Genomic DNA, 26,142 nt, shown 5'->3' on the forward strand with positions numbered 1-26,142 from the left:
CCTGTAGCCCTGAAGTCCAGTTGTAAATCCCAGGCATGATCTCTGTGTTACAGCTGTAGAACCCTTGAGAGAGAGAGACAGGTAGATGGACGGACATCGTAAAAGAGCAGAGCTGAATAGAATAGAACATTTATAGTAGAACAGTGTGTGTGTGTGTGTGTGTGTGTGTGTGTACCTGCAGGCATGGGGGCATCAGTGAGTAGGGATTGGATGTCCTCTACTGCATCAGTGTCATCAATCTAAAGACATGAGAAGAAAAGCATTAACACACAGATTTGATGTGATTTATTAGGATCTCCATTAGCCGACGCCAATGGTACAGCTAGTCTTACTGGGGTCCAACACATAAGCAAAAATACATTATGACAAAAGACTTTACAATTTCCATACATTTAAAAACATTAACATGTAGTGTGTGTGTGCATCTATCAATTACACATACAGTGGGGCAAAAAAGTATTTAGTCAGCCACCAATTGTGCAAGTTCTCCCACTTAAAAAGATGAGAGAGGCCTGTAATTTTCATCATAGGTACACTTCAACTATGACAGACAAAATGAGGAAAAAAATCCAGAAAATCACATTGTAGGATTTTTTATGAATTTATTTGCAAATTATGGTGGGAAATAAGTATTTGGTCAATAACAAAAGTTTATCTCAATACTTTGTTATATACCCTTTGTTGGCAATGACAGAGGTCAAACGTTTTCTGTAAGTCTTCACAAGGTTTTCACACACTGTTGCTGGTATTTTGGCCCATTCCTCCATGCAGATCTCCTCTAGAGCAGTGATGTTTTGGGGCTGTTGCTGGGCAACACGGACTTTCAACTCCCTCCAAAGATTTTCTATGGGGTTGAGATCTGGAGACTGGCTAGGCCACTCCAGGACCTTGAAATGCTTCTTACGAAGCCACTCCTTCGTTGCCCGGGCGGTGTGTTTGGGATCATTGTCATGCTGAAAGACCCAGCCACGTTTCATCTTCAATGCCCTTGCTGATGGAAGGAGGTTTTCACTCAAAATCTCACGATACATGGCCCCATTCATTCTTTCCTTTACACGGATCAGTCGTCCTGGTCCCTTTGCAGAAAAACAGCCCCAAAGCATGATGTTTCCACCCCCATGCTTCACAGTAGGTATGGTGTTCTTTGGATGCAACTCAGCATTCTTTGTCCTCCAAACACGACGAGTTGAGTTTTTACCAAAAAGTTCTATTTTGGATTCATCTGACCATATGACATTCTCCCAATCTCCTTCTGGATCATCCAAATGCTCTCTAGCAAACTTCAGACGGGCCTGGACATGTACTGGCTTAAGCAGGGGGACACGTCTGGCACTGCAGGATTTGAGTCCCTGGCGGCGTAGTGTGTTACTGATGGTAGGCTTTGTTACTTTGGTCCCAGCTCTCTGCAGGTCATTCACTAGGTCCCCCCGTGTGGTTCTGGGATTTTTGCTCACCGTTCTTGTGATTATTTTGACCCCACGGGGTGAGATCTTGCGTGGAGCCCCAGATCGAGGGAGATTATCAGTGGTCTTGTATGTCTTCCATTTCCTAATAATTGCTCCCACAGTTGATTTCTTCAAACCAAGCTGCTTACCTATTGCAGATTCAGTCTTCCCAGCCTGGTGCAGGTCTACAATTTTGTTTCTGGTGTCCTTTGACAACTCTTTGGTCTTGGCCATAGTGGAGTTTGGAGTGTGACTGTTTGAGGTTGTGGACAGGTGTCTTTTATACTGATAACAAGTTCAAACAGGTGCCATTAATACAGGTAACGAGTGGAGGACAGAGGAGCCTCTTAAAGAAGAAGTTACAGGTCTGTGAGAGACAGAAATCTTGCTTGTTTGAGGGTGACCAAATACTTATTTTCCACCATAATTTGCAAATAAATTCATAAAAAATCCTACAATGTGATTTTCTGGATTTTTCCCTCTCATTTTGTCTGTCATAGTTGAAGTGTACCTATGATGAAAATTACAGGCCTCTCTCATCTTTTTAAGTGGGAGAACTTGCACAATTGGTGGCTGACTAAATACTTTTTTGCCCCACTGTACATGTCAGTACATACACACAACAAGTAGGTCACATGGGGGAGAGGTGTTGTGCCGTGAGGTGTTGCTTGGTTTTTTGAGATCCTATACAGATCATAGAGTAAGCCCACACACTACAATTACACATCCAACATAACACACACTCCTACAGTACACACACCCTACAGTACAGTACACACAGCCAACCGTACCTCCAGTACGAAGGCGTCCTTCTTGCCGTGGGACAAGTCTAGTTCTGACAGCTCATCTGAACTCTCAGAGGTAGACCTGAACAGTCTGGACCGCTGTCTGTCAGGGATAGGAGACCCCACCACCTCCTCTATACAATCCTATAACAACAATAACAACAACTCAACAATGTGTGTTTGTGTGTGTGTCTGACCATCCCTGTCCGGGTTGTGAGCCGCTGAGTTAGTCACCATAGAAACACCATCAGTCCAAACCTCACACTAGGTAGAAGTAGGTCATTCCTTATCACACCCAATTCTACCCACACCCAATATTGTGCAATCATCGGAGTACGTTTCTATATTAGTGATACTCACACACACACATTTTAATGTACTCGCATAGAGCTGTGATTCTAGACTGTACTTAGACAGAGCTGTGATTCTAGACTATCATAGAGCTGTGAATCTACACGATCATAAAGCTGTGATTCTAGACTATCATAGAGCTGTGATTCTAGACTACCATAGAGCTGTGATTCTAGACTATCATAAAGCTGTGAATCTAGACTATCCTAGAGCTGTGAATCTCAACTATCATAGAGCTGTGATTCTAGACTATCATAGAGCTGTGATTCTAGACTACCATAGAGCTGTGATTCTAGACTATCATAAAGCTGTGAATCTAGACTATCCTAGAGCTGTGAATCTCGACTATCATAGAGCTGTGAATCTACACGATCATAAAGCTGTGATTCTAGACTATCCTAGAGCTGTGAATCTAGACTATCATAGAGCTGTGAATCTCGACTATCATAGAGCTGTGAATCTCGACTATCCTAGAGCTGTGAATCTAGACTATCATAGAGCAGTGAATCTAGACTGTACTTAGACAGAGCTGTGATTTTAGAGTATACACATTTACTGTCAAGCTGTGATACTCATAGAGCTGTAATTGTAGGACTACTCATATATTGTGATTCTAGAGTGGGTGTACTGAGATAGAGCTGTGATTTTAGAGGGTGAGGTACTCATATAAAGCTGTGATTAATAGAGAGGCTAATGTGTCATGCATCACTCTAATTGGGCATGCTAGTACTTTATTCAGGCCGGTGAACGCCTCAGGGTCCAACGTAAATAACTTCTTAATAACCAGAGAAAGACACAGACAGGAATTAACTATGATGTTCCACACAGACTTGTGTGTGTGTTTGTCTCTCTCTCACCGGGGGGTGTATGTTGTAGAGCTCCTTGTTCATGGCGATGGTGTCATTGATGCGTTTCTGCATGGTTGAAATGTGTTGGTCGTAGCTCAGGTCACTGGGGGTCTTACCAGCTATCTGGATACCACCTGGAGCTGGCAGAGCTGACAGGTACACACCCGTTGCAGACTGGACACACACGTCAGAGAGTTAGAGACAGACATACACACACACGTCAGAGAAAGAGACAGACATACACACACACGTCAGATACACACCTTGTAGCAGACATAAGGAGAGACACAGACACACACACTCAAACACAGGACTTACAGCTAGTCCTAGGAGCATGTTTTCTCCCACACTGATCTGAATGCGGAGCCCAAACAGAGCGTTCATGCAGCGCAGCTTCAGTTTGTTCATCAGCTGGGTGTGGAGCTCATACTCCATGAAGGGGAGGAGGTTAGAGATGGCTGTGGCATTCACCTCGCCTTGGGCCTTCTTCTTGATACGACACAACCTGCAATATAACACAACATTACACACACACCTCCCTGGGCCACCTTCTTCATAGGAAACAGTTTAGAGGAACAACACAAAGACAGGATATATGGTTGTAGTGGTAGTGTGCGTTACCTGGCCTGTATGAGGCAGCCCTTCCCAGTAACAGCAGCCTCAGCAGGTAGGTCTATGGTAGTAAAGAGCACGTCAGGGACCTTCTGTCTCCTACAGTGGTAGCAGTATGTGAGCTGAGCTGGGAACGGCATGTTGAACTCATCATATGGGATGTGACAAAATCCACAGCTAGGAGGTGACGCATCATCAAACCTGGAATACACACACACTGCTCAGAAAGTATGCTAAAAAGCTATGAAATTCATTCATTCATTAACATTTTACATTAAGTCATTTAGCTGATGCTCTTATCCAGAGCGACAGGAGCAATTAGGGTTAAGTGCCTTGCTCAAGGACACATCGGCAGTATTTCCACTTAGTCAGCTCAGTGAACCGGCGACCTTTCGGTTACTGGCCCAACGCTCTTAACCGCTAGGCTCCCTACTGCCTCATTACACCACTGTCCATTTAGAAGCAACCCATGACTAGGTTAATTAGTCCAAAACCCTCCCGGCCACTCAAGTTCTCTCACCCCTACACTAACACCCATCCAACACAGTGTGTGTGTGTATATGTGTGTTCCTACCCCAGCCAAGCTGAGCTAACTTCCCCCTCTGCCCTCTCCGACCCAACCATGCCGAGGGGTGGTTGTCGTGACAACCTGTGGTCGCTGCCGCCGGCGTCCAAACAGCCCTCGCGCATGAACCTGGGATTCAACATGGCCGCCGTGCCCGACGCAGACAAGATACACACCTCCTCACTGTGGGCGGAGGGGAGAAGAGGGTGATATGGGGATGTTAAAATTAGTATACAATTAGATCACTTTCTTTGCCCAACAAACAGACTTTGAAATAGAGCTTTGGTCTAAGTATGGTGTGTGTAATGTACCAGATGGTGGTACTCTCGCTGTATCCCACCACAGCGTGGCAACCCAGGGCTTTGGCATGAGACTTGATCTCCTGACGAATCTCCTCCCACCACGCGTCCCTCGTCTCTGGCTCGTCTGCAACACACACACACCGTCATACACAGATACACACAGTCACACATACATAGCGACACACACACACAGACACACTGGCTGGCTACCTGACTGACTGTCTACCAGAATCTAGCGACTGTCAGAAATGAGCTGACCATCAGAAACTAGCAGCTATTAGAAACTAGCACCTATTAGAAACTGGCAATTTTCAGAAATGTACTGACTATCGCAAACAAACTTTTAGAAGAAACTATCAGAAATTAGTGACGGAAACTAGCTACTATCGGAAACGACTGACTATTAGAAACTAGCGACTATCAGCAAATAGATCTGTCTGTCTGACCAACAGAGAATCAACTGACACATTTAGCTGATTGGGCTAAAAGGTGCATCATAGCAAGCAGATACCACTTAGCCAACTGTCAGTTTGTAACACAGTGAACATGATGTTGATGACAAATATGAAGACAATGAAGGTGTTTAGTAAGTGTCTGGGCTGTTCTCATCTCCTATAGCATTATCTCCAGGCCAGCCAATCACAGGAAGACAGGGATCTAGTGGGGTGGCGTCCCAAGTCCCCTACATCTCCTTACCTTCATGCCCATAACGGGAGGGGTTCAGTAGGGCACACCAAAGCTAAACATTTTGAAAATGGAAAACAAATAAGAATATTCTTATTGGACAAGTTCAGGGAGTGCCTTCCTGTTTCAAAACGTTACCTCCAGGTTCTGTGCCCCCTGAACACAACCCTGGCTTCACATAAGGCCAGGAAAGGAGGAGAGGAGACCATCTCAGAGCATTCATCATATTTACATGAGGGACACCTGGTGGAGGCTGAACCATGGTCCTTAATAATGACCATTGGTCCACGCCATACCTCCTTGGACAGGCCACATGCCCACCCACACACACACAGAGACACAGAGAGACAGAGAGAGAGAGAGAGAGAGAGAGAGAGAGAGAGAGAGAGAGAGAGAGAGAAAATGGGAGGAAGGAAGGGAGAGAGAAAGAGAAAAACAGAGAACGGGAGGAAGATGGATGGATCAGGCGTAAGAGAACCAGAGCAGCGTCCTCTCTAAAAGAAGCAGCATGTCTCATAGGGACGCTCACATCACGTGCACGCTCATGGGCAGAGGAGGGCCATATTCATTCATCACAGAGTCTAAACCACCTCAGCCGTCTTTATCTCACTACACTACTCTCCGTTGCACTCCCTCCCTCCATTCCTGTACCCCCCTCCATTCTCTTGTCTCTTCCCCCCTCCCTGTATGAATACGGCCCAGTGGAAGCCAGGGATGATATGCACATGCCCAGTCTATCTTTGTGTGAACCTGGACAGGTTTGTCCACAATGAAGATGCTTTGCTGGGTTAGGGGAGCATTAGGGATGCATTGCGTTACAGACTGCCGTAGCAGGAGCAGCCTGGTAGGGTGGGCTAGCCAGGCGGGGAGGGGGGGGGGGGGGGGGGGGGTAGCACATGCTCAGCACACACACACAAAGACAAGAGAGAGATGGCAGCTCAGTGAAAGATTGGCTAGTAACAGAGATTTAGCCTGGAGGTTTAACAAGATATTTGCACACCCATAGTTGTGTGTGTGTGTGTGTGTGTGTGTGTGTGTGTGTGTGTGTGTGTGTGAGCTGCCATGTCTCCAGTGTGTGAAACCAGTAGAAGGAGGGAGGTACCTGCAGCAACACTATTCCAGTCTAGCAGTTTGTAAGAGCGTGTGTTACCCAACGCTGGGCCAGAACAACACACACCATTAGTACAGAAAGAGAGAGAAAAAGAGAAGATACAAACTACAACACAAGACAACAGCACCACAGTCATTGCAAAGACAGACCACTGAGTCAATACCAGAGCCTAGCAGAGAGGGGGAGAGAAAAGCAGACAGGGTGAGAAGAAGAATGATCCAAGAGAGATGCTGTGGAATTAGAGGAGGGAGAGAGGTATAGCCTAAAGAGGTGAGAACGAGAAGAGGCATGCACTAGCAGATCCACTGCTTTCATAAAGTATTCACACCCCTAGACTTTATCCACATTTTGTTGTGTTACAGTTTAAAATGGATTAAATTTCGATTTTTTTTGTCACTGGCCAACACACAAAAAATCCTTGAAGGGAAACATGGTTTAGTCTGCTTTCTAACAGACACTGGGAGACATATTCACCTTTCAGCAGGACAATAAACCCAAACACAAGGCCGCATCTACACTGGAGTTGCTTACCAAGAAGACAGTGAACGTTCCTGAGTGGGCGAGTTACAGTTCTGACTTAAATCTACTTGAACATCTATGGCCAATGATCAACAACCAATTTAACAAATCTTGAAGAATTATGAAAAAAAATAATAGGCAAATGTTGCACAATCCAGGTGTGGAAAGCTCTTAGAGATTTACCCAGAAAGACTCTTTGAGCCAATTAGTTGTGTTGTGACAAGGTAGAGTTGGTATACAGAAGATAGCCCTATTTGGTAAAAGACCAAGTCCATATTATGTCAAGAACAGCTCAAATAAGCAAAGACAAACGACAGTCCATCATTACTTTAAGACATAAAGGTCAGTCAATACGGAAAATTTCAAGAACTTTTAAAGTTTCTTCAAGTGCAGTCGCAAAAACCATCAAGCACTATGATGAAACTGTCTCTCATGAGGACCACCACTGGAAAGGAAGACCCGGAGTTACCTCTGCTGCAGAGGATAAGTTCATTAGAGTTACCAGCCTCAGAAATTGCAGCCCAAATAAATGCTTCACAGAGTTCAAGTTACAGACAAATCTCAACATCAACTGTTCAGAGGAGATTTGCTGCAAAGAAATCACTACAAAAGGACACCAATAAGAAGAAGAGACTTGCTTGGGCCAAGAAACACGAGCAATGGACATTAGACAGGTGGAAACTCTCCAAATTGGAGATTTTTGGTTCCAACCGACGTGTCTTTGTGGTGTGGGTGAACGGAGGATCTCCGCATGTGTATTTCCCACCCAAAAGCATGGAGGAGGTGTTATGGTGTGGGAGTGCTTTGCTGGTGACACTGTCTGTGATTTATTTAGAATTCAAGGCACACTTAACCAGCATGGCTACCACAGCATTCTGCAGCGATATGCCATCCCATCTGGTTTGGGCTTAGTGGGACTATCATTTGTTTTTCAACAGGACAATGACCCATCACACCCCAAGGCTATTTGACCAAGAAGGAGAGTGGTGGAGTGCTGCATCTGATGACCTGGCCTCCACAATCCCCCAACCTCAACCAAATTGAGATGGATTGTGATGAGTCAGACCGCAGAGTAAAGGAAAAGCAGCAAACAAGTGCTCAGAATATGTGGGAAGTCATTCAAGACTGTTGGAAAAGCATTCCTCATGAAGCTGGTTGAGATAATGCCAAGTGTGTGCAAAGCTGCCATCAAGGCAAAGGGTGGCTACTTTAATGATTCTCAAATATAAAATAGATTTTGATTTGTTTAATACTTTTTTGGTTACTACATGATTCCATATGTGTTTTTTCATAGTTTTGATGTCTTCGCTATTATTCTACAATGTATAAAATAGTAAAAATAAAGAAAAACCTTTGAATGAGAATGTGTTCTAAAACTTCTGACCGGTAGTTTATGTAAATATGATATTTCTATATTTCATTTTCACGTGACCATGTTGTTTTCACTTTGAATCCATTTTGAATTCAGGCTGTAACACAACAAAATGTGGAATAAATCAAGGAGTACGAATAATTTCTGAAGGCACTGTATCTCTACAGTCTAAAACTTAGGCTAGGGCTAATGTTTTTCTACAGTACTGAGAGTTAAGGTGAAAATACTAGGGCTGTCAGAGTTTAATCAGTTAATTAAAGTAAACTTTTTGTAATTTTTGTGCACTCTTTTTTATCATCTGAGTGTTCAAAATACACTGAAAACATCCCAAATACATAAAATTACACAATTACATTCATAGATTATGTTTTCATGTCTGAAATTGATTAATATAAGAATGTTCAACTTCTTTCACCCCCGAAAATGTTTAGGGATCTTTTTCCACAACTGTTCATTTCAGGTATACGCACCATCTAGCCTGCTGAATGGTCCTGGACCCTCTCTGGACCGCCACAGCTCTACATCCCAGAAGAGAGCCTGCAATAACTGTCTGATTAACCTTTCTCCTAACCATGTAACATTGAACACTACACCACAACAGACAGACAGAAAGCTGCTGCTCTCTGTGGAAAGGGTGATACTGCGATGACACACTGACAATATTTTACTGGGTGTAAAGTCTGCTTTCAAATCAGGAGTCTGACAGACAACTTCACTTCCACTGCACTTCACCTCTCGTTCCAAAGCCAAATCTACCGCTCTCACAATACTCAATAGTGTTTTCACGATGCCAGAATTTTTACTTTGATACCAATACCAGGTTTAGTATCACAATGTTTGATACCATCATAACACTCAATACCACTGCAAAAAAATAAGGCATATTAGCCAAAGTCACAAAATGAACAACTCAGCTACTGCTCTAGGCAACTTTTGAGTTCATTATCATTACATTGAAAACATTTTGCATCAACATTTTTCAAAGACAGCCATGTATGCATTAACTTTTACTTTTTTTTACTAACCTAACTACATTATTTATTTTAACTATAAATCAAAACTGGGTAAATCAAGACGTAGCCTAGGCCTATCCACAATACAGGTGAATGCATATTCAATACAAGTGTGTGCATGCATTGAGTTATTGAGCTTGGCTGAACGCGATATACAACATCCGTGATTAGCATTTAATATATACATATTAACAACTGTGGCAACGATAAATGTCCATTGGGGTGGGGACAGGGTAAATGTCCATAGGGGGAGCAGTGGGCTGACTAGTGGTGGCTATTCAGCATGATAAATGTCCATTGGGGTGGGGGCAGGGTAAAAATGTCAGTTGAGGTGGGGGCGAGAAACAAACCGGTCCACCAGGGATATGAATGTATTGCCGGCTGCATACAATGTGTTTGGACGGTAAGATGAAACGACTCAATATCGCCATCTGCCGGACTTTAGGCTACCTACAAAGCTGGAAGCTACCGGTATCTTCTTCCATTGTAAAGTGTTCTAGCCTGTATGGACATTGTTTTGTGAACAGTAGTTAAAAGTTTCAACATTTCTACATGCTGTGTCGCATTGTGTGTTTACTTATGTGTAGCATGAATGGGGAGCTAACATAATGTAGCCGGTGCGAACTAAAATAAAAAGAGTCGGCTGAGCTGATAGACAGGCTTGATCTATGAGACACAATTAACAGAAGTACCAAAAATAATTCTAGTATCAAACCGTTTTTCATGATCTAGTATCACAAAAGTACAGAGATTTCGGTATACTGTGTAACACTAGTACTCAGACAAACAAGGCCCTAAAAAGCTCTTGCACCATCCTCTGGAGAGCCCTGCAGTTGTGGACGGTGCAATTGCCGTACCCTTCAACGATACCGTTGAAGAAGTCCCATGGTCTGTGTGAAGGGACCACTTCAGGTAGTCAGTGATGTGCACGCTTTTGACCCTCTCCACTGTAGCCCCGTCGATGTGGTGGGGGTGCGCACTCTCTGCTGTCTCCTGTAGTCCACGATCAGCTCCTTCGTTTTGTCGACGTTGAAGAACTTATTTTTTTCAGTGTGTGTGTTTGTGATTAAGGCTGTTGCGGTTGCTGTATTACCGCTACACCGGAGGTCACGAGTCAGGAAGGCAGTCAAATTCCACGTGACCGTTTAGTCACGGTAATAAGGCTTCTACTATATCTGATGCTGCTGATGGTCATTAGTAGCCTACCAAACGTTCTAACTGCCTGGAACTCAGCACTATTGTCCCTCTAATCACTCTGGCATCAATGTAAATGTAATAAAACACTTCATGAGAGCCCATGAACTCATGTTGCGCAACCTTTCAATAGGCTATGCAATTGCGCAAGAAAACAGAGTGATGGCCTCGAGTAAAAAGAGGAGGATCAGCTTTCTATAGGCTAGGCCTACAATATTTATTTCTCAACTTTCTTAATATTAAGCACTTTACTTATATTTACAACAGGAGTATAGCCTACCTGGCTGGCATGAAAATAAAACACAGCAAAAAGTGTCCTCCATTCGCTATTTAAGTGCATAGATGAAATGTACACCTTCAGGATGTGTAAGGGCTATTTGACCAAGGAGAGTGATGGAGTGCTGCATCATATGACCTGGCCTCCACAATCATCCAACCTCAACCCAATTGAGATGGTTTGTAGTGAGTTGGACCGCAGAGTGAAGGAAAAGCAGAAAACATGAGCTCAGAATGTGGGAACTCCTTTAAGAGGAGTTGGAAATGCATTCCTCATGAAGCTGGTTGAGAGAATGCCAAGAGTGTGCAAAGCTATCATCAAGGCAAAGGGTGGCTACTTAGAAGAATCTAAAATCTAAAATCTATTTTGATTTGTTTAACACTTTTTTGGTTACTACATGATTTCATATGTGTTTTTTCATAGTTCTGATGTCTACACTATTATTCCACAATGTAGAAAATAGTAAAAATAAAGACCAACCCTTGAATGAGTAGGTGTCCAAACCTTTGACTGGTGCTGCATGTAAAGACAAGATAAAATCAAGAATAGTCTGATGAGTGACAATATTAGCCTATCACTTTTTTTGCGACTTTTTTTAAAATCATAGTCGCACACCTCATGTAGCCTAGCCCATCGGCCTATATGTTTTAATAAGGTTTGTATCACAACTAAAGTGGCCAAATAACTTCTTAAAATTAAGCACATTGATCCGTTTTACAAGGGGTGTATTGCCTAAATGGCAAACATAAGCAGCGAGTGTTTCAAGTTTGGGGAAGATAATTTTCACCATAAAAATGCACCTTTATAATAAAAGCATTACATGCATTATTGCATTTGCGGTCACTTTTGATAATGGTGTTTTCCACTAATGGAACATACCGCTTATAGCCTACTACCATGTGCGCATTGCTGAGCTTTTGTGAAGAAATAGCCTAATAGTTTATAAACATTTTAAGCTAAACCTTCTGATCTGTTGCATCAGCCACATTATGTAAAACGTTTTTTTTTTAATGCTAATGGCTGTATTGATTTGGGAACGATCGCATCCCACAACTGTCCCAGACTATGTTTAGAAATTCAATTTCTCGCACAGATTGGAATAGGTCGACCTTTGTACTATGGGGGGATAGTAGATTTACATAGGCTAGTGCTTTTGCTGTTTGTTAGGCCTACTCATCTTATTGGCTGACGAAAAGTAAATGTGGACAGTTCTTCCAATATCTTCAATATGCACCTCGGAATTGGATAAAGACGTGCACAGTTGCATCCCCGATGTGTCGGTCTTCACTTGTAGCCTGTGAGAAAAACAGTTTTTTTTTTTTTAAAGACCGGATTTTTTTAGGGTGCATTACGGCCACACAGGGGGATGCCGCCGTGAAATTCTAGGCATTATCAAGTGCTTGTCAAATTGTGAATGAGTGACTGATGTAGCGTGTACAGCCTGCACAAAAAAACTAAGCAGAGCTCATGCCTTTCAAGCAACTTTTCTCAAATCATTAGAGTCGCATCATGCAGCCTTACAATGTATTAAAAATGAAATCATATAGCCCAACATTTAAATTAATAACTAAATTAGGCATATAGGAATACCCATTTCTTTGTTAACCGCTCAACCCAGCCGCATTTGCGCACTCCCTCAAATCGTTTGTAGAAAATATCCAGTCCATTTTATTCAGCTTTGTTTAATTGTATTCTTCATATTATAAAATAATGCCACGGAATTCGAAGCAAATCTGGTCTGCTAAATTAACTAGTGTAGCCCACCTAACATAAGGACAACTCAGAGTATGCTATTCTGTTCTTCTGAAATAGACTACATTTTCTTCATATCATGCTTCTTTAGACCCATCTAAAATAAATAATGGATTTATTGTGAAGGTGTAGGCTATATTACATTGATTTATTAGACTTTTTCAAATGTAGATGTTCCAAAAGTCAGCATCAGTGGCTTGTAGGCTATGTGTGGAAGCCAGGAGATGCTAAATGTGTTTATGTTAATTAACGGTAAATTACCGTGAGACCGACAGTCATTTGCTTGACAATCACCGGTTGATGAAATGTTGTGACCGCCACAGCCCTATTTGTGATGCTTAGCAAAACTAGTTTGAACATGTTAAATCCGCTCTTTTCTGGATGGAAGAAATTGCAAGTGAGAAATATTAATCTGTCCGGCCTTGAGGTTTTCATGGGTCCACCCCTACCTGAACAGGTCCGGGCCCAAAATGTAAACTTTTCCCTCGGGTCAGGTCTTGTTTGATTGTTATCGGGTCTATGTAACTATAGCTGATAGACCTGAGTGAACCCGAATGGTAGGCTCAACATTTTCATATCGTCATACCGTCCTTGTCTCATCCCGGGATTTACGGTATTACCGGCATAGCTAGTAGCTACCGAATGTAATTTTTGGTGAGTGTGGACATTTACATGCGAAAGTGAACAAGAGAAATTGTCCAAATTAACACATTTGGGATGCATGCTTTTCTGAAGGAAGAGCAGCATGTGTACATGGAGTAGATGTGAAAAGAACCGAGGAGGAAAAAAACACTAGTAGGAAGCATCGGGATTTTGGCAATGAGGCCCTTTATCTAATTCCCCAGAGTCAGATGGAGTCATGGATACCATTTGTATGTCTCTGCATGCAGTTTGAAGGAAGCTGCTAACTAACACTAGTGAAATTGCTAACTAGAGTTAGCACAATGACTGGAAGTCTATGGGTATATTCTAGCATGCTAGTAGATACCCATATACTTCCATTCTTGTGCAAACGCTAGTTATCATTGGCTCACGAAACTACCTCTAACTTCCTTCATACTGGACACGGAGACATAAAAATGGTATCCACAAGTTCATCTGACTCTGCGGAAGTAGATAGAGGGCATCATTGCCAAAATCCAAAATAGACCCTTTAACAATTCTTTTAAAAAGAAATATTCAAATTAATTGAAAAACGAATAGTTTTGACAGTAATGAAAAACCATCCCAGGGCTTTTTCCAAATACCCCAGTATACAGTATATACGGTATACCGCCAAAGCCTACCGAATGGACCCGAACACAGCTCTGCATATACAGTTGAAGTCAAAGGTTTACATACACTTAGGTTGGAGTCATTAAAACTTGTTTTTCAACCACTCCACAAATTCTTGTTAACAAACTATAGTTTTGGCAAGTCGGTTAGGACATCTACTTTGTGCATGACACAAGTCATTTTTCCAACAATTGTTTACAGACAGATTATTTCACTTAACTCATTGTATCACAATTCCAGTGGGTCAGAAGTTGACATACACTGAGTTGACTGTGCCTTTAAACAGGTTGGAAAATACCAGAAAATTATGTCACGGCTTTAGAAGTTTCTGATAGGCTAATTGACATCATTTGAGTCAATTAGAGGTGTACCTGTGGATGTATTTCAAGGCCTACCTTCAAACTCAGTGCCTCTTTGCTTGACATCATGGGAAAATCAAAAGAAATCAGCCAAGACCTCAGAAAAAAAATTGTAGACCTCCACAAGTCTGGTTCATCCTTGGGAGCAATTTCCAAACGCCTGAAGGTACCATGTTCATCTGTACAAACAATAGTACGCAAGTATAAACACCAAAAGTATCTATATCCACAGTAAAACGAGTCCTGTATCGACATAACCTAAAAGGCCGCTCAGCAAGGAAGAAGCCATTGCTCCAAAACCGGCATAAAAAAAGCCAGACTACGGTTTGCAACTGCACATGGGGACAAAGATCATACTTTTTGGAGAAATGTCTTCTGGTCTGATGAAACAAAAATAGAACGGTTTGGCCATAATGACCATCGTTATGTTTGGAGGAAAAAGGGGGAGGCTTGCAAGCCGAAGAACACCATCCCAACCGTAAAGCACGGGGGTGGCAGCATCATGTTGTGGGGGTGCTTTGCTGCAGGAGGGACAGGTGCACTTCACAAAATAGATGGCATCATTAAGACGGAAAATTATGTGGATATATTGAAGCAACATCTCAAGACATCAGTCAGGAAGTTAAAGCTTTGTCGCAAATGGGTCTTCCAAATGGACAATGACCCCAAAATTCTTCCAAAGTTGTGGCAAAATGTCTTAAGTACAACATTCAAGGTATTGGAGTGGCCATCACAAAGCCCTGACCTCAATCAGACTAGAGGGAGTCTGAACGCAATTGATTTGATTGTGCCGACTGGCTCAGACTTGCAGTGCTGTGTTAAAAGAAATACAGCGAGTAACAGACTAGCACAGTGTTGCTGAAGCTGCAACATAATTACAGCCATTTCTTTCAGAAAAGTTCTGAAAGAAATTCAAAAACCCATTCCCTCAATTCCCTCAACCCTTGCTCTCTTTATGTGACACATGTATGCTTCGCACTTGACCAATAGGGCCTGACCTATAGCATATCATTTCACAAAAATAAATTGGTTATAACAAACTCTGAACACCATAACACATGACAGCAAAATGGATGCAGAGGACGTGATAAACTCTAAACGGGGGAATGTTTACTGGTTGCGCAGGAGGTAAAGGGGAAGTCAGATGTGTGGAATAAATTTGACTAATTACGGAAAATATTGGAGATTTAAAAAAAACTATGGATGGAGCAAGCTCTGCGTGCATATTAGGCCTATGTGTGTCAAACAGGCGCTGTTAGATTACAATATCATTTTTCTGACCTTCTGGAACAATGTAAACAACACAAAATACATTATAAGCGTACCAGAGAATCTGATGTAACGTTCAGTTTTTTTGTAAAGCCTTTATTACAGCAAAAACTAAAAATAGTTGCATTCATTCGTGAATGCAATTTCTGAAATGGAACGGTTTAGGCCTATTTATTGTTTACGCTATTTATTCAATGGTTGCTTTGTTATTTTAAAACTAAAACGCTTGATTGCATTTCACATCATGAATGACTCGTATGCTGTGTGATGACATTAACTAATGCATTTTTTATTGATACAGTATCCTATATAAGTATTGAAATACAGGCCTAAGTAAGTTATGGTATTAAGACTAAACAGAATGCACTCTCAGGCCTACAGCTCGATGGTGGTTATACAAGGCTACTATACTAAGCCTACTAATGATAACGACATTACTTATTATATTGATGATCATAATAATAACAGTAATAATAACAATAAGAAGGAGATCAAGAGAAAATGAGGGTTATTATTATTATTATAAATACAATCTCTGACAATTTGGAACAGTGTAAACAATACTACATAAATTATAAATAATACCAGAGGCTGGTCTAACAAAAAAAGTGTAAAGTCTTTATTACAGCAGAGCAAAGATTAAAAACAGCAGAATATGTGAAATTGTTGCGTGAGTCTTGGTTCTCACTGAATCAGTAGGCTATCAACCAAACACTCAAACAGGCAACAGAAGCAGGATCTGTCTTATTTCTGTAGATATGGATATATATGGAATCCAGGCACATTTAACAGTTAGGCTATTGATTATACACCTAATTAAGTTGGGTTTCCGCTCTCCTCACTTTTCATAGACAGTTAAGGTAAGGGCTGTTTTCTCATCTCCTAACTCTGCTGCAGCCTCCGCAGCATTGTTCTCAACACCAATATGCTGGTTAACTTTGCTATTATGCACATAGCAACATGGTCTAGGAAAAGTCGTCAATTCAACAGCCACTGTGTTTCAGAACCGCGGACAGCGACCACTATCCAATGCAGGAGAAAGCGCATGTTATAAAATATCATTTTTATTTGTGTTGCACCATTCTTACATAATATACATTTTCAGTAGCACATCTTATTAACCTCTATGGGATCGCCCCCCACCCCCACGGGACAGTAGAGCTAACGTGCGCTCATGTGATTAGCATGACGTTTTAAGTAACAAGAACATTTCTCAGGACATAGATGTATCTGATATGTGCAGAAATCTTAAATTCTTGTTAATCTGCACTGCCAATTTACAGTAGCTATTACAGTGAAAGAATACCATGCTATTGTTTGAGGAGAGTGCATAGTTATGAACTTGAACATCTACTAATAAACCAATTAGGCACATTTGGGCAGTCTTGATACAACATTTTGAACAGAAATACAATGGTTCATTGTATCAAGTCTAAAACTTTGCACATACACTGCTGCCATCTAATGGCCAAAATCTTAATTGTGCATAAGCTGGAATAATAGTGTGGCGATTCTCTGGCATTTCAAAGATGGTACAAAAAAAATACAAAAGAAACAGTTGTTTTTTTTCTTTGTATTATCTTTTACCAGATCTAATGTGTTATATTCTCCTACAATAATTTCACAATTCCACAAACTTCAAAGTGTTTCCTTTCAAATGGTATCAAGAACATGCATATCCTTGCTTCAGTTCCTGAGCTACAGGCAGTTAGATTTGGGTATGTCATTTTAGGTGAAAATTGAAGAGAAAAAAAAGGTCAGATCCTTAAGAGGACTGATGGACTGTGCCACCACAATGGCCTTCACAATGGATCAGTCCACTCAGAAAGGCGCAAATCAGACAGGTGTCTTGTACACCATGATTATTATTACTATTATTATTTTGCTACTGCTCGACTAAAGAAATCTCGGACGACCAACAGCCTATTGACCAAACAATCGACCAGTCGACTAAAAATGGGGTCCGCCCTAATGTATAGTCACATGTATTTACCGCATCTTACCTGGATATGGTCGCATCAGATTTACCCTCAGAGGGGAATGTCTCGTCTCCCACAAAGACATATGGCCCCGGGTTTCTGAATCCCCGGCAAGCATTCTGGCCTTGGTAGTGGTAGCTGGCCTGCAATGAGTAGGGAACCGGAGTTGCTTTGTGAGAAGATTCCCGCATCTCCCTTCCAACCATATGAGCCCACGTCGATCATGGTGAAGCAGTACTTTGCATCGCAGACTGCCATTAGGATCAATGAGAAAAAAGCCCTTGTAGTTGTAGTACTCGCTGCCTGAGTTTGCCGGAGCTTGGACCCGAATGTCTTCCGTCGACAGCTCCTGCACAAAATTGATAATTCCAACGCCGCTGAAGCAAGTTGTCAAATCTGGCAACAGACATCCGAAAGTACTGAAAATGTCTCTTACAGTGTTCAGTGGATGAACTTCTTGCCATTTTCTCAGTCTTTCTTTTTATCCTCCTGAGTAGTAAGAGCAGTTTAAACTCTTGCTGTTCAAGCTCTAGCAATTGCAATTCATGAGAGTCATGTTGGCTACTGCTTCTGTGGCAAAAAAAATTGCATTGAAAAGCATAGAACACCAGACTAGCCAGACATTCAGCTAGCTAATATTTGTAAACACAAAAGGCATATAACACCGGATCAGAAAGTTAAAATGTCGTCAGTAGCTACGAGGCTTGGGCTGTCACGACCTGACCATAGAGAGCCCTCGGGGTTCTCTATGGTGTAATAGGTCAGAGCGTGACTAGGGGGGTTTTCTAGTTATTATAGTTCTATGTTGGTGTGTGAGTATGGTTCCCAATTGGAGGCAGCTGAAGTACTGAGTATGGGGATCATACTTAGTGTGTCCCTTTTCCCACCTGCGTTGTGGGATATTGTTTTGTTTAGTGCCTATGTGCGCTACGTACTGTACGTTCATATATCTTTGTTGTTTTTTTGGAAGTTTCACCTGTAATAAAATGTGGAACTCTACTCAGGTTGCGCCTTGGTCCACTTATTTATTCAACGAACGTGACATGGGCAATATACAGTTTATACCATATACTGGGGTATTTAAAAATAACGGTAAGATTTTCAATACCATTTAAAAAATATATATATAATATTATTATTTTGTTTTTTCCCCGTGCTACGTCACTGCTTATAACTAACTATAAGTTAAGTATAACTATAAGAAACCTAAGATGTGTCAAATAAATGATATCCTGCTCAGTGCTCCAGCTATGCATTTGGTTTACTAACTTTCTAGCTAAGTGGCTAAATGTCAAGATCAAGCTTCTTGGTTACAGCAGAGACATTCAATCCCCTCCTGGATGTAGATCCCTGTTGCCTAAATCGTTTTGTGCATCTCCCAAAAAATGTACAGTGCCCCTTGTGTGCACTTCCGGTTATACCGTATACTCCGGTATGGTACAGAAACGGTATGACGGTTATGAACATCAGGATACAGCACATCCCTACTAGCTAGAGTCAAAGAGAGCCACGGACCCTCTTGCTTGGTAAACTGCTCTGGCTCTCCAAGCCCCATAGTGCATATACACTAACCAAGGTGGACTTCCTCTCTATGTGGAACGCAACGTCTATGTGGACAAAAGTGCGTGCTGCCCATAAAAAAACCTGCCTCCGCCCCCTTGCACATGCATGCACGTCCATCAACGGAGTGAAGCTTGTAGCCACCTTAAGGCTTTGGAGTACAGACCACATCAGGCCAGAGCCTCCTTCAGCCCAAAAGACCCAACACACGACACAGCCAAGCCACAGCACACCCCAGCCATGCATTACCAAACCTCAATACCAGGGGGCAGCAAACACCACACACAGCACAGAGAGGAAGCTACTACACACACACAACTAGCAAATACAAGTCCCCGTAACCACAGATCTAGGATCCGATTAACCCACCCAAAATCCTAACCATTAGGAGGATGAAAACATAATCTGACCCAGTATCAGTGACCCGGGCGTCGGGCCATTAACCGAAAGGTCGCTGGTTCAAATCCCTGAGCTGGCAAGGTGGATAAATCTGCCGTTCTGCCCTTTCTGAGCAAGGCAGTTAACCCAGACCAAGAACTGCTCCCTGGGCACTGACGACGTGAACGTCGATTAAGGCAGCCCCCCGCACCTCTGATTCAGAGGGGTTGGGTTAAATGTGGAAGACACATTTCGGTGGAATGCATTCAGTTGTAATACTGACTAGGTATTCCCTTTCCTTTCCCAGTTGTTAGGGCTTAGCAGTTCCCTACAGGGCAGGATAGGGCTGAAGGCCTAATGTGAACCTCCCTTTCTCTTTCGCTGGAACATGGTGGTTCAGGCTTTAGGAAGCAACTGTAGAAGGATTCACCTGCTGTAAACATGGGCTGTAGGCTATTCCCACTCTCCACCCTTCGGGAGAAGTAGTACACACTTGGGGAGAAGGGTGTAGAATCGGGGGGGTAATGGACCAATAATGTATATAAATCATTGGTGCTAGCACACACAGAATAGGATCAATGATATAGCCACATCGCTAATATTTATAAACTCTAGCAGACTAACACACTGATCCCACTATGTGTGTTACCCCTCTAGCCATTTATTGATCCTTAATACAGATGATCCCATTGAGTTTAAACATCTCTTTAACAAGAGTGATCGGTCATGTCATAATCTAACTAGCCTGGAAACAAAACCTACACTGCAACATGGATTACAACCTGTAACACACGTTGCTGTGTTCTCCAATAGCTGGGACTGTGCGATTGTAGGGAACTCACCAGGGTTGTGTATGCGGTCAAGCAGCTTGACCGAGCGGGCGCTGACCACTCCCCCGATGTGAACCAGGAAGCCGGGGGGAAAACAAGTCAACGTGAAGAAGGGGAACTCCTGAAAATACACAGGGTCAGAAAAAAGTCTGGTTAGGGGTCAAACCTGTCTCCGTGAACGCTGGTTACCATGGAAACAGTATAATTCACTTCTTATGGCTGCAGGGGCAGTATTGAGTAGCTTGGATGAAAGGTGCACAGAGGTTCCCATAGTAAACTGCCTGCTCCTCAGTCCCAGTTGCTAATATATCCATATTATTATTCGTATTGGATAGAAGACACTCTGAAGTTTCTAAAACGGTTTGAATGATGTCTGTGAGTATAACATAACTCATATGGCAGGCAAAAACCTGAGAAAAAATCCAAACTGGAAGTGGGAATTCTGAGGTTGGTCGATTTTCAACACAGCCCCTATTGAACACAGTGGGATATGGATGAGTTTGCACTTCCTACAGCTTCCACTAGATGTCAACAGTCTGTAGAACCTTGTCTGATGCCTCTACTGTGAAGTGGGGCCAAAGGAGACAGGAAATAGTCAGGTCTACCATGACCTGGCCATGCTCTGACCATGCGCGTTCACATGAGAGGGAGCTCTGTTCCATCGCACATCTGAAGTCAATGTAATTCTCCGGTTGGAACTTTATTGAAGATTTATGTTAAAAACATTCTAAAGATTGATTCAATACATTGTTTGACATGTTTCTACTGACTGTTACGGAACTTTTTGACATTTTGTCTGCTTTTAGTGAACGCGCTTCCTGACTTTGGAATTTTTTACCAAACACGCTAACAAAAATAGCTATTTGGACATAAATGATGGACATTACCGAACAAAACAAACATTTCTTGTGGAAGTGGGAGTCCTGGGAGTGCATTCCGACGAAGATCAGCAAAGGTAAGTGAAGATTTATAATGCTTTTTATGAGTTTTGTTGACTGCACAATATGGCTTCCTTTTGTGGCTGAACCCTGTCCTCAGATTATTGAATATAGTGCTTTTGCCGTAAAGCTTTTTGAAATCTGACACCGCGGTTGCATTAAGAACAAGTGTATCTTTAATTCTATGTAAAACATGTATCTTTCATCAAAGTTTATGATGAGTATTTATGTTATTTGACGTGGCTCTCTGCAATTTCTCCGGATATTTTGGAGGCATTTCTGAACATGGCGCCAATGTAAACTGAGGTTTTTGGATATAAATATGAACTTAATTGAACAAAACATATATGTATTGTGTAACATGAAGTCCTATGAGTGTCATCTGATGAAGATCATCAAAGGTTAGTGATTAATTTAATCTCTATTTCTGCTTTTTGTGACTCCTGTCTTTGGCTGAAAAAATGACTGTGTTTGTCTGTGATTTTGCGGTGACCTAACATAATCGTTTGTGGTGCTTTTGCTGTAAAGCCTATTTGAAATCGAACACTGACAACAAGATTACCTTTAAAATGGTATAAGATACATGTATGTTTGAGGAATTTTAATTATGAGATTTCTGTTGTTTGAATTTGGCGCCCTGCACTTTCACTGGCTTTTGTCATATCATCCCGTTAACGGGATTGCAGCCATAAGATGTTAAGGATTGCGCGCTCAACCCTATCCTCATCATACAAAAAGATGCAGGGTTGTAAGGGCATAAAATGGATGATAAAAACCCACACTGACTGAAAGTAGTATTAACATATGTCATTAATTTAGTAGCAGCAGCAGAGTAATCTGCTAAATGAGTTAGTGTTGGTTCATCTCTTCTACCTCAGATACACAACTAGACAGATGACAGGCAGACAGAGTATACAACAGGCCTCAAGTCAAGGTCTGGAGGTCTGCTGGTTGGCTTTTTGTCCCTGCTAGTTAGTTCAGTTAATTGATTATCACCGAGGTCTGAATCAGTCCCTGATTAGAAGGGGAAGGATGAAAACCAACAGTACAGAACTCGAGGTCTGGATTTGAATAACCCTGATATACCGTTTATACAATAACAGCATACCAGTAATACAATGCAGAGTTTAATTGAAAATGTCATTGTTTGACAGAGTCAGCCTCCTGCTGTGACGGTCAATAGTCAACCCAGGTGTGAAAAGTGTGATCCAGGACAGGTGTCATTTAGATGAGGGGGTAGTGAGTGGGACGGCATCTCCCCATGCAGAGTGAGGCTGTGTGTTTCAGCCATGCCAATGTTATGCATACGAACTGCTACAGCATACTGGTCTAGACCAGCAATTTCCTAACCTGAGTGATTGTGATATCGCCATGGTAACGGAGTGGAGCGTGCTTGTTACCATCGATCAGGGGACTAAGGCTGCATCTCAACTATCTACCTTTCTTCTCTCCTCTATCTGCACTGGTGACAAATGACAGAACTGGACAGGTAAAAGCATACTGCTAGCAGGTATCCTCCATGTTGCTTCTTCCTGTCCTGTTACCAGATCAGTGCAGATGGAGAAGATGAAGTCACTGTAGAATTTTGAGAAACAGCCCAACTCAAGAGTAGAACCCCTGAGCAGAACCCAGACAGGTAAGACAGGTTTGATAGAAGCATCCACAACAGTGAGTGTGTGTTAAAGAGAGACATACCCTGGTGTTTACAAATATACCAGAGGATGAGGCTCCCTGAGAGGACGGAGTGGTCAAGAGGATGGAGAAAGGGAACATTATTCACTCTTACATAATCATACTTCACTCTCACACACACTTCACAATTACCCTTTCACACAGCACAATGCCGTACGGTGTGTGCGGTGTGTGTGTGTGCGTACCCTCTGCTCCAATGCTGATTGGGCCTGCTGTCTGAGGAGGGTCTTCAGAGGCCCTGCCTCTTTCCCAACGCTGATCCCACTCCCCATCCCTGATAGGATTAGAGATTAACACTTCACCAATCACAACGCTTCATTACAGACAGCAGGCATTCCTCAAAAACCATAGGAAGTAAGTAAGTACCCTTGCCAGGCCTTGGCTTGTGTGAGCCGGAACGCCTCGACAACCATGCAAATCCCATATTAATCGTATCCCTTAGACTACTCGGCTAATATCTATCCTGAACAAAAATATGAACGCAACATGCTAAGTGTTGGTCCCATGTTTTATACGCTGAAATAAAAGATCCCAGAAATGTTCCATATGCACAAAAAGCTTATTTCTCTCAAATTTTGTTCACACATGTGTACATTCCTGTTAGTGAGCATTTCTCCTTTGCCAAGATAATCCATCAACCTGACAGGTATGGCATATCAAGAAGCTGATTTAACAGCATGATCATTACACAGGTGCACCTCATGCTAGACAATAAAAGGTCACTACAATGTGCAGTTTTGTCAAACAATGCCACAAGTTTTGAGGGAGTGTGCAATTGGCATGCTGACTGCAGGAAAGTCCAACAGAGCTGTTGCCTGAGAATTAAATGTTCATTTCTCTACCACAAGCCTCCAATGTTGTTTTAGAGAATTTGGCAGTACGTCTAACCGGCCTCACAACTGCAGACCACGTGTAACCACGCCATCCCAGGACCTCCACATTCTGCTTCTTCACCTGCGGGATCGTCTGAAACCAGCCACCCGGATAGCTGATGAAACTGTGGGATGGTGCAAACGAAGAATTTCTGCACAAACTGTCAGAAACGGTCACAGGGAAGCTCATCTGTGTGCTCGTTGTCCTCACCAGGGTCTTGGCGTCATAACTGACTTCAGTGGGCAAATGCTCACCTATGGCCACTGGCACGCTGGAGAAGTGTGCTCTTCACGGATGAATCCCGGTTTCGACTGTATCAGACAGCGTGTATTGCGTTGTGTGGCCGAGCATTTTGCTGATGTCAATGTGAACAGAGTGCCCCATGGTGGCGGTGGAGTTATGGTATGGGCAGGTATAAGCTACGGACAACGAACACAATTGAATTTTATCGATGTCAATTTGAATGCAGAGACACCGTGATAAGATCCGGAGGCCCATTGTTGTGCCATTCATCCACCGTCATCACCTCGTTTCAGCATAATGCACGCCCCATGTCACAAGGATCTGTACACAATTTCTGGAGGCTGAAAATGTCCCAGTTCTTCCATGGCCTGCATACTCACCAGACATGTCACCCATCCATTGAGCATGTTTGGGATGCTAACACCAGATACGGACAGGTTCTCTCATCCACTCCCCAATTTAAAAAAATATATAAGGTATCTATATTCCCAGTCATGTGAAATCCATAGATTAGGGCCTAATTTATATATTTCAATTGACTGATTCCCTTATATGAACTGTAACTCAGTAAAATCTTTGAAATGGTTGCATTTATATTTTTGTTCAGTGTACATTGTAATTACCACATCTTTGTTAATGACAACATTCCCATAGCACATAGATGCTTTATTATCCCCTCTGTACACTACTCTACCTGCCACTGGCCTGGGAGGCTGCAGACTATGCCACCTTATAGACTCATAAAACAGGGGTGGGGATCTGGACATGCCTTAAACCACACATTGAGGTGGAAAAATGGGCAGGGGAAAGGTGGTCACTCCAAGGCAGTCAGTATGAGGCCCAGATACCAGCAGGGATGGACAGTTTACCCAAGGTTAAGTGGGGTAAGGTCAAGTAGGGCTAAGGTGGTTTGGAAAACGTGTGCAAATATAGTGCTTTCGGAAAGTATTAAGACCCCTTGACTTTTTCCACATTGTTACGTTACAGACTTATTCTAGAATTTTTTTACCCTCATCAATCTATACACACTACCCCCTAATGACAAAGCAAAAACAGGTGTTTAGAAATGTTTGCAAATGTATTACATTTTTTTTTTATACTGATATTACATTTACATAAGTATTCAGATACCAGAATAAATGATCTAGTGATTCTGTCTCTTCACAGCAAAATCTACAGAGCTGAGATTGTTGTATGCCCCATATATATATATATATATATATATGAGAGAGAGAGAGATTTTGCTGTGAATTCCTTGCTGAGTGGCCTTTCAGGTTATGTCGATATAGGACTCGCTTTACTGTGGATATAGATACTTTTGTACCTGTTTCCTCCAGCATCTTCACAAGGTCCTTTGCTGTTGTTCTAGTATTGATTTGCACTTTTTGCACCAAAGTACGTTCATCTCTAGGAGACAACAAGTCTCCTTCCTGAGCGGTGTGTAGGCTGCGTGGTCCCGTGGTGTTTATACTTGCGTACTATTGTTTGTACAGATGAACGTGGTACCTTCAGGCATTTGGAAATTGCTCCCAAGGATGAACCAGACTTGTAGAGGTCTACAATTTTTTTTCTGAGGTCTTGGCTGATTTCTTTTGATTTTCCCATGATGTCAAGCAAAGAGGCACTGAGTTTGAAGGTAGGACTTGAAATACATCCACAGGTACACCTCAAATTGACTCAAATGATTACAGAAGCTTCTAAAGCCATGACATCCTTTTCTGGAATTTTCCAAGCTGTTTAAAGGTACAGTCAACTTGGTGTATGTAATCTTCTGACCCACTGGAATTGTGATACAGTGAAATAATCTGTCTGTAAACAATTGTTTGAAAAATTACTTGTGTCATGCACAAAGTAGATGTCCTAACCGACTTGCCAAAACTATAGTTTGTTAACAAGAAATTTGTGGAGTGGTTGAA

At 42.3% G+C, this 26,142-nt stretch overlaps 1 protein-coding gene across 10 annotated transcripts in view; it reads right to left on the minus strand.

The window, feature by feature from the left end:
- Nucleotides 1-26,142, minus strand: part of c2cd5 (C2 calcium dependent domain containing 5) — a 63,166-nt gene that overhangs the window by 17,019 nt on the left and 20,005 nt on the right. For 6 of the 10 annotated variants that reach the window (XM_071416700.1, XM_071416701.1, XM_071416699.1 and 3 more), the window contains exons 9-19: nt 23,296-23,384; nt 20,493-20,601; nt 6,695-6,748; nt 4,918-5,032; nt 4,616-4,789; nt 4,051-4,242; nt 3,748-3,934; nt 3,439-3,603; nt 2,237-2,374; nt 176-239; nt 2-63 (exon numbers count right to left, since the gene is read on the minus strand). In XM_071416700.1, coding sequence (XP_071272801.1) covers nt 2-63; nt 176-239; nt 2,237-2,374; nt 3,439-3,603; nt 3,748-3,934; nt 4,051-4,242; nt 4,616-4,789; nt 4,918-5,032; nt 6,695-6,748; nt 20,493-20,601; nt 23,296-23,384 — 1,349 coding nt within the window. The remainder of the gene's footprint in view (nt 1; nt 64-175; nt 240-2,236; nt 2,375-3,438; nt 3,604-3,747; nt 3,935-4,050; nt 4,243-4,615; nt 4,790-4,917; nt 5,033-6,694; nt 6,749-20,492; nt 20,602-23,295; nt 23,385-26,142) is intronic. The other 4 variants (XM_071416708.1, XM_071416703.1, XM_071416709.1 and 1 more) reach the window with 1 other exon arrangement.

Source organism: Salvelinus alpinus, chromosome 9 (genome assembly GCF_045679555.1).
Source record: "Salvelinus alpinus chromosome 9, SLU_Salpinus.1, whole genome shotgun sequence".
Classification (NCBI taxonomy): domain Eukaryota; kingdom Metazoa; phylum Chordata; class Actinopteri; order Salmoniformes; family Salmonidae; genus Salvelinus; species Salvelinus alpinus.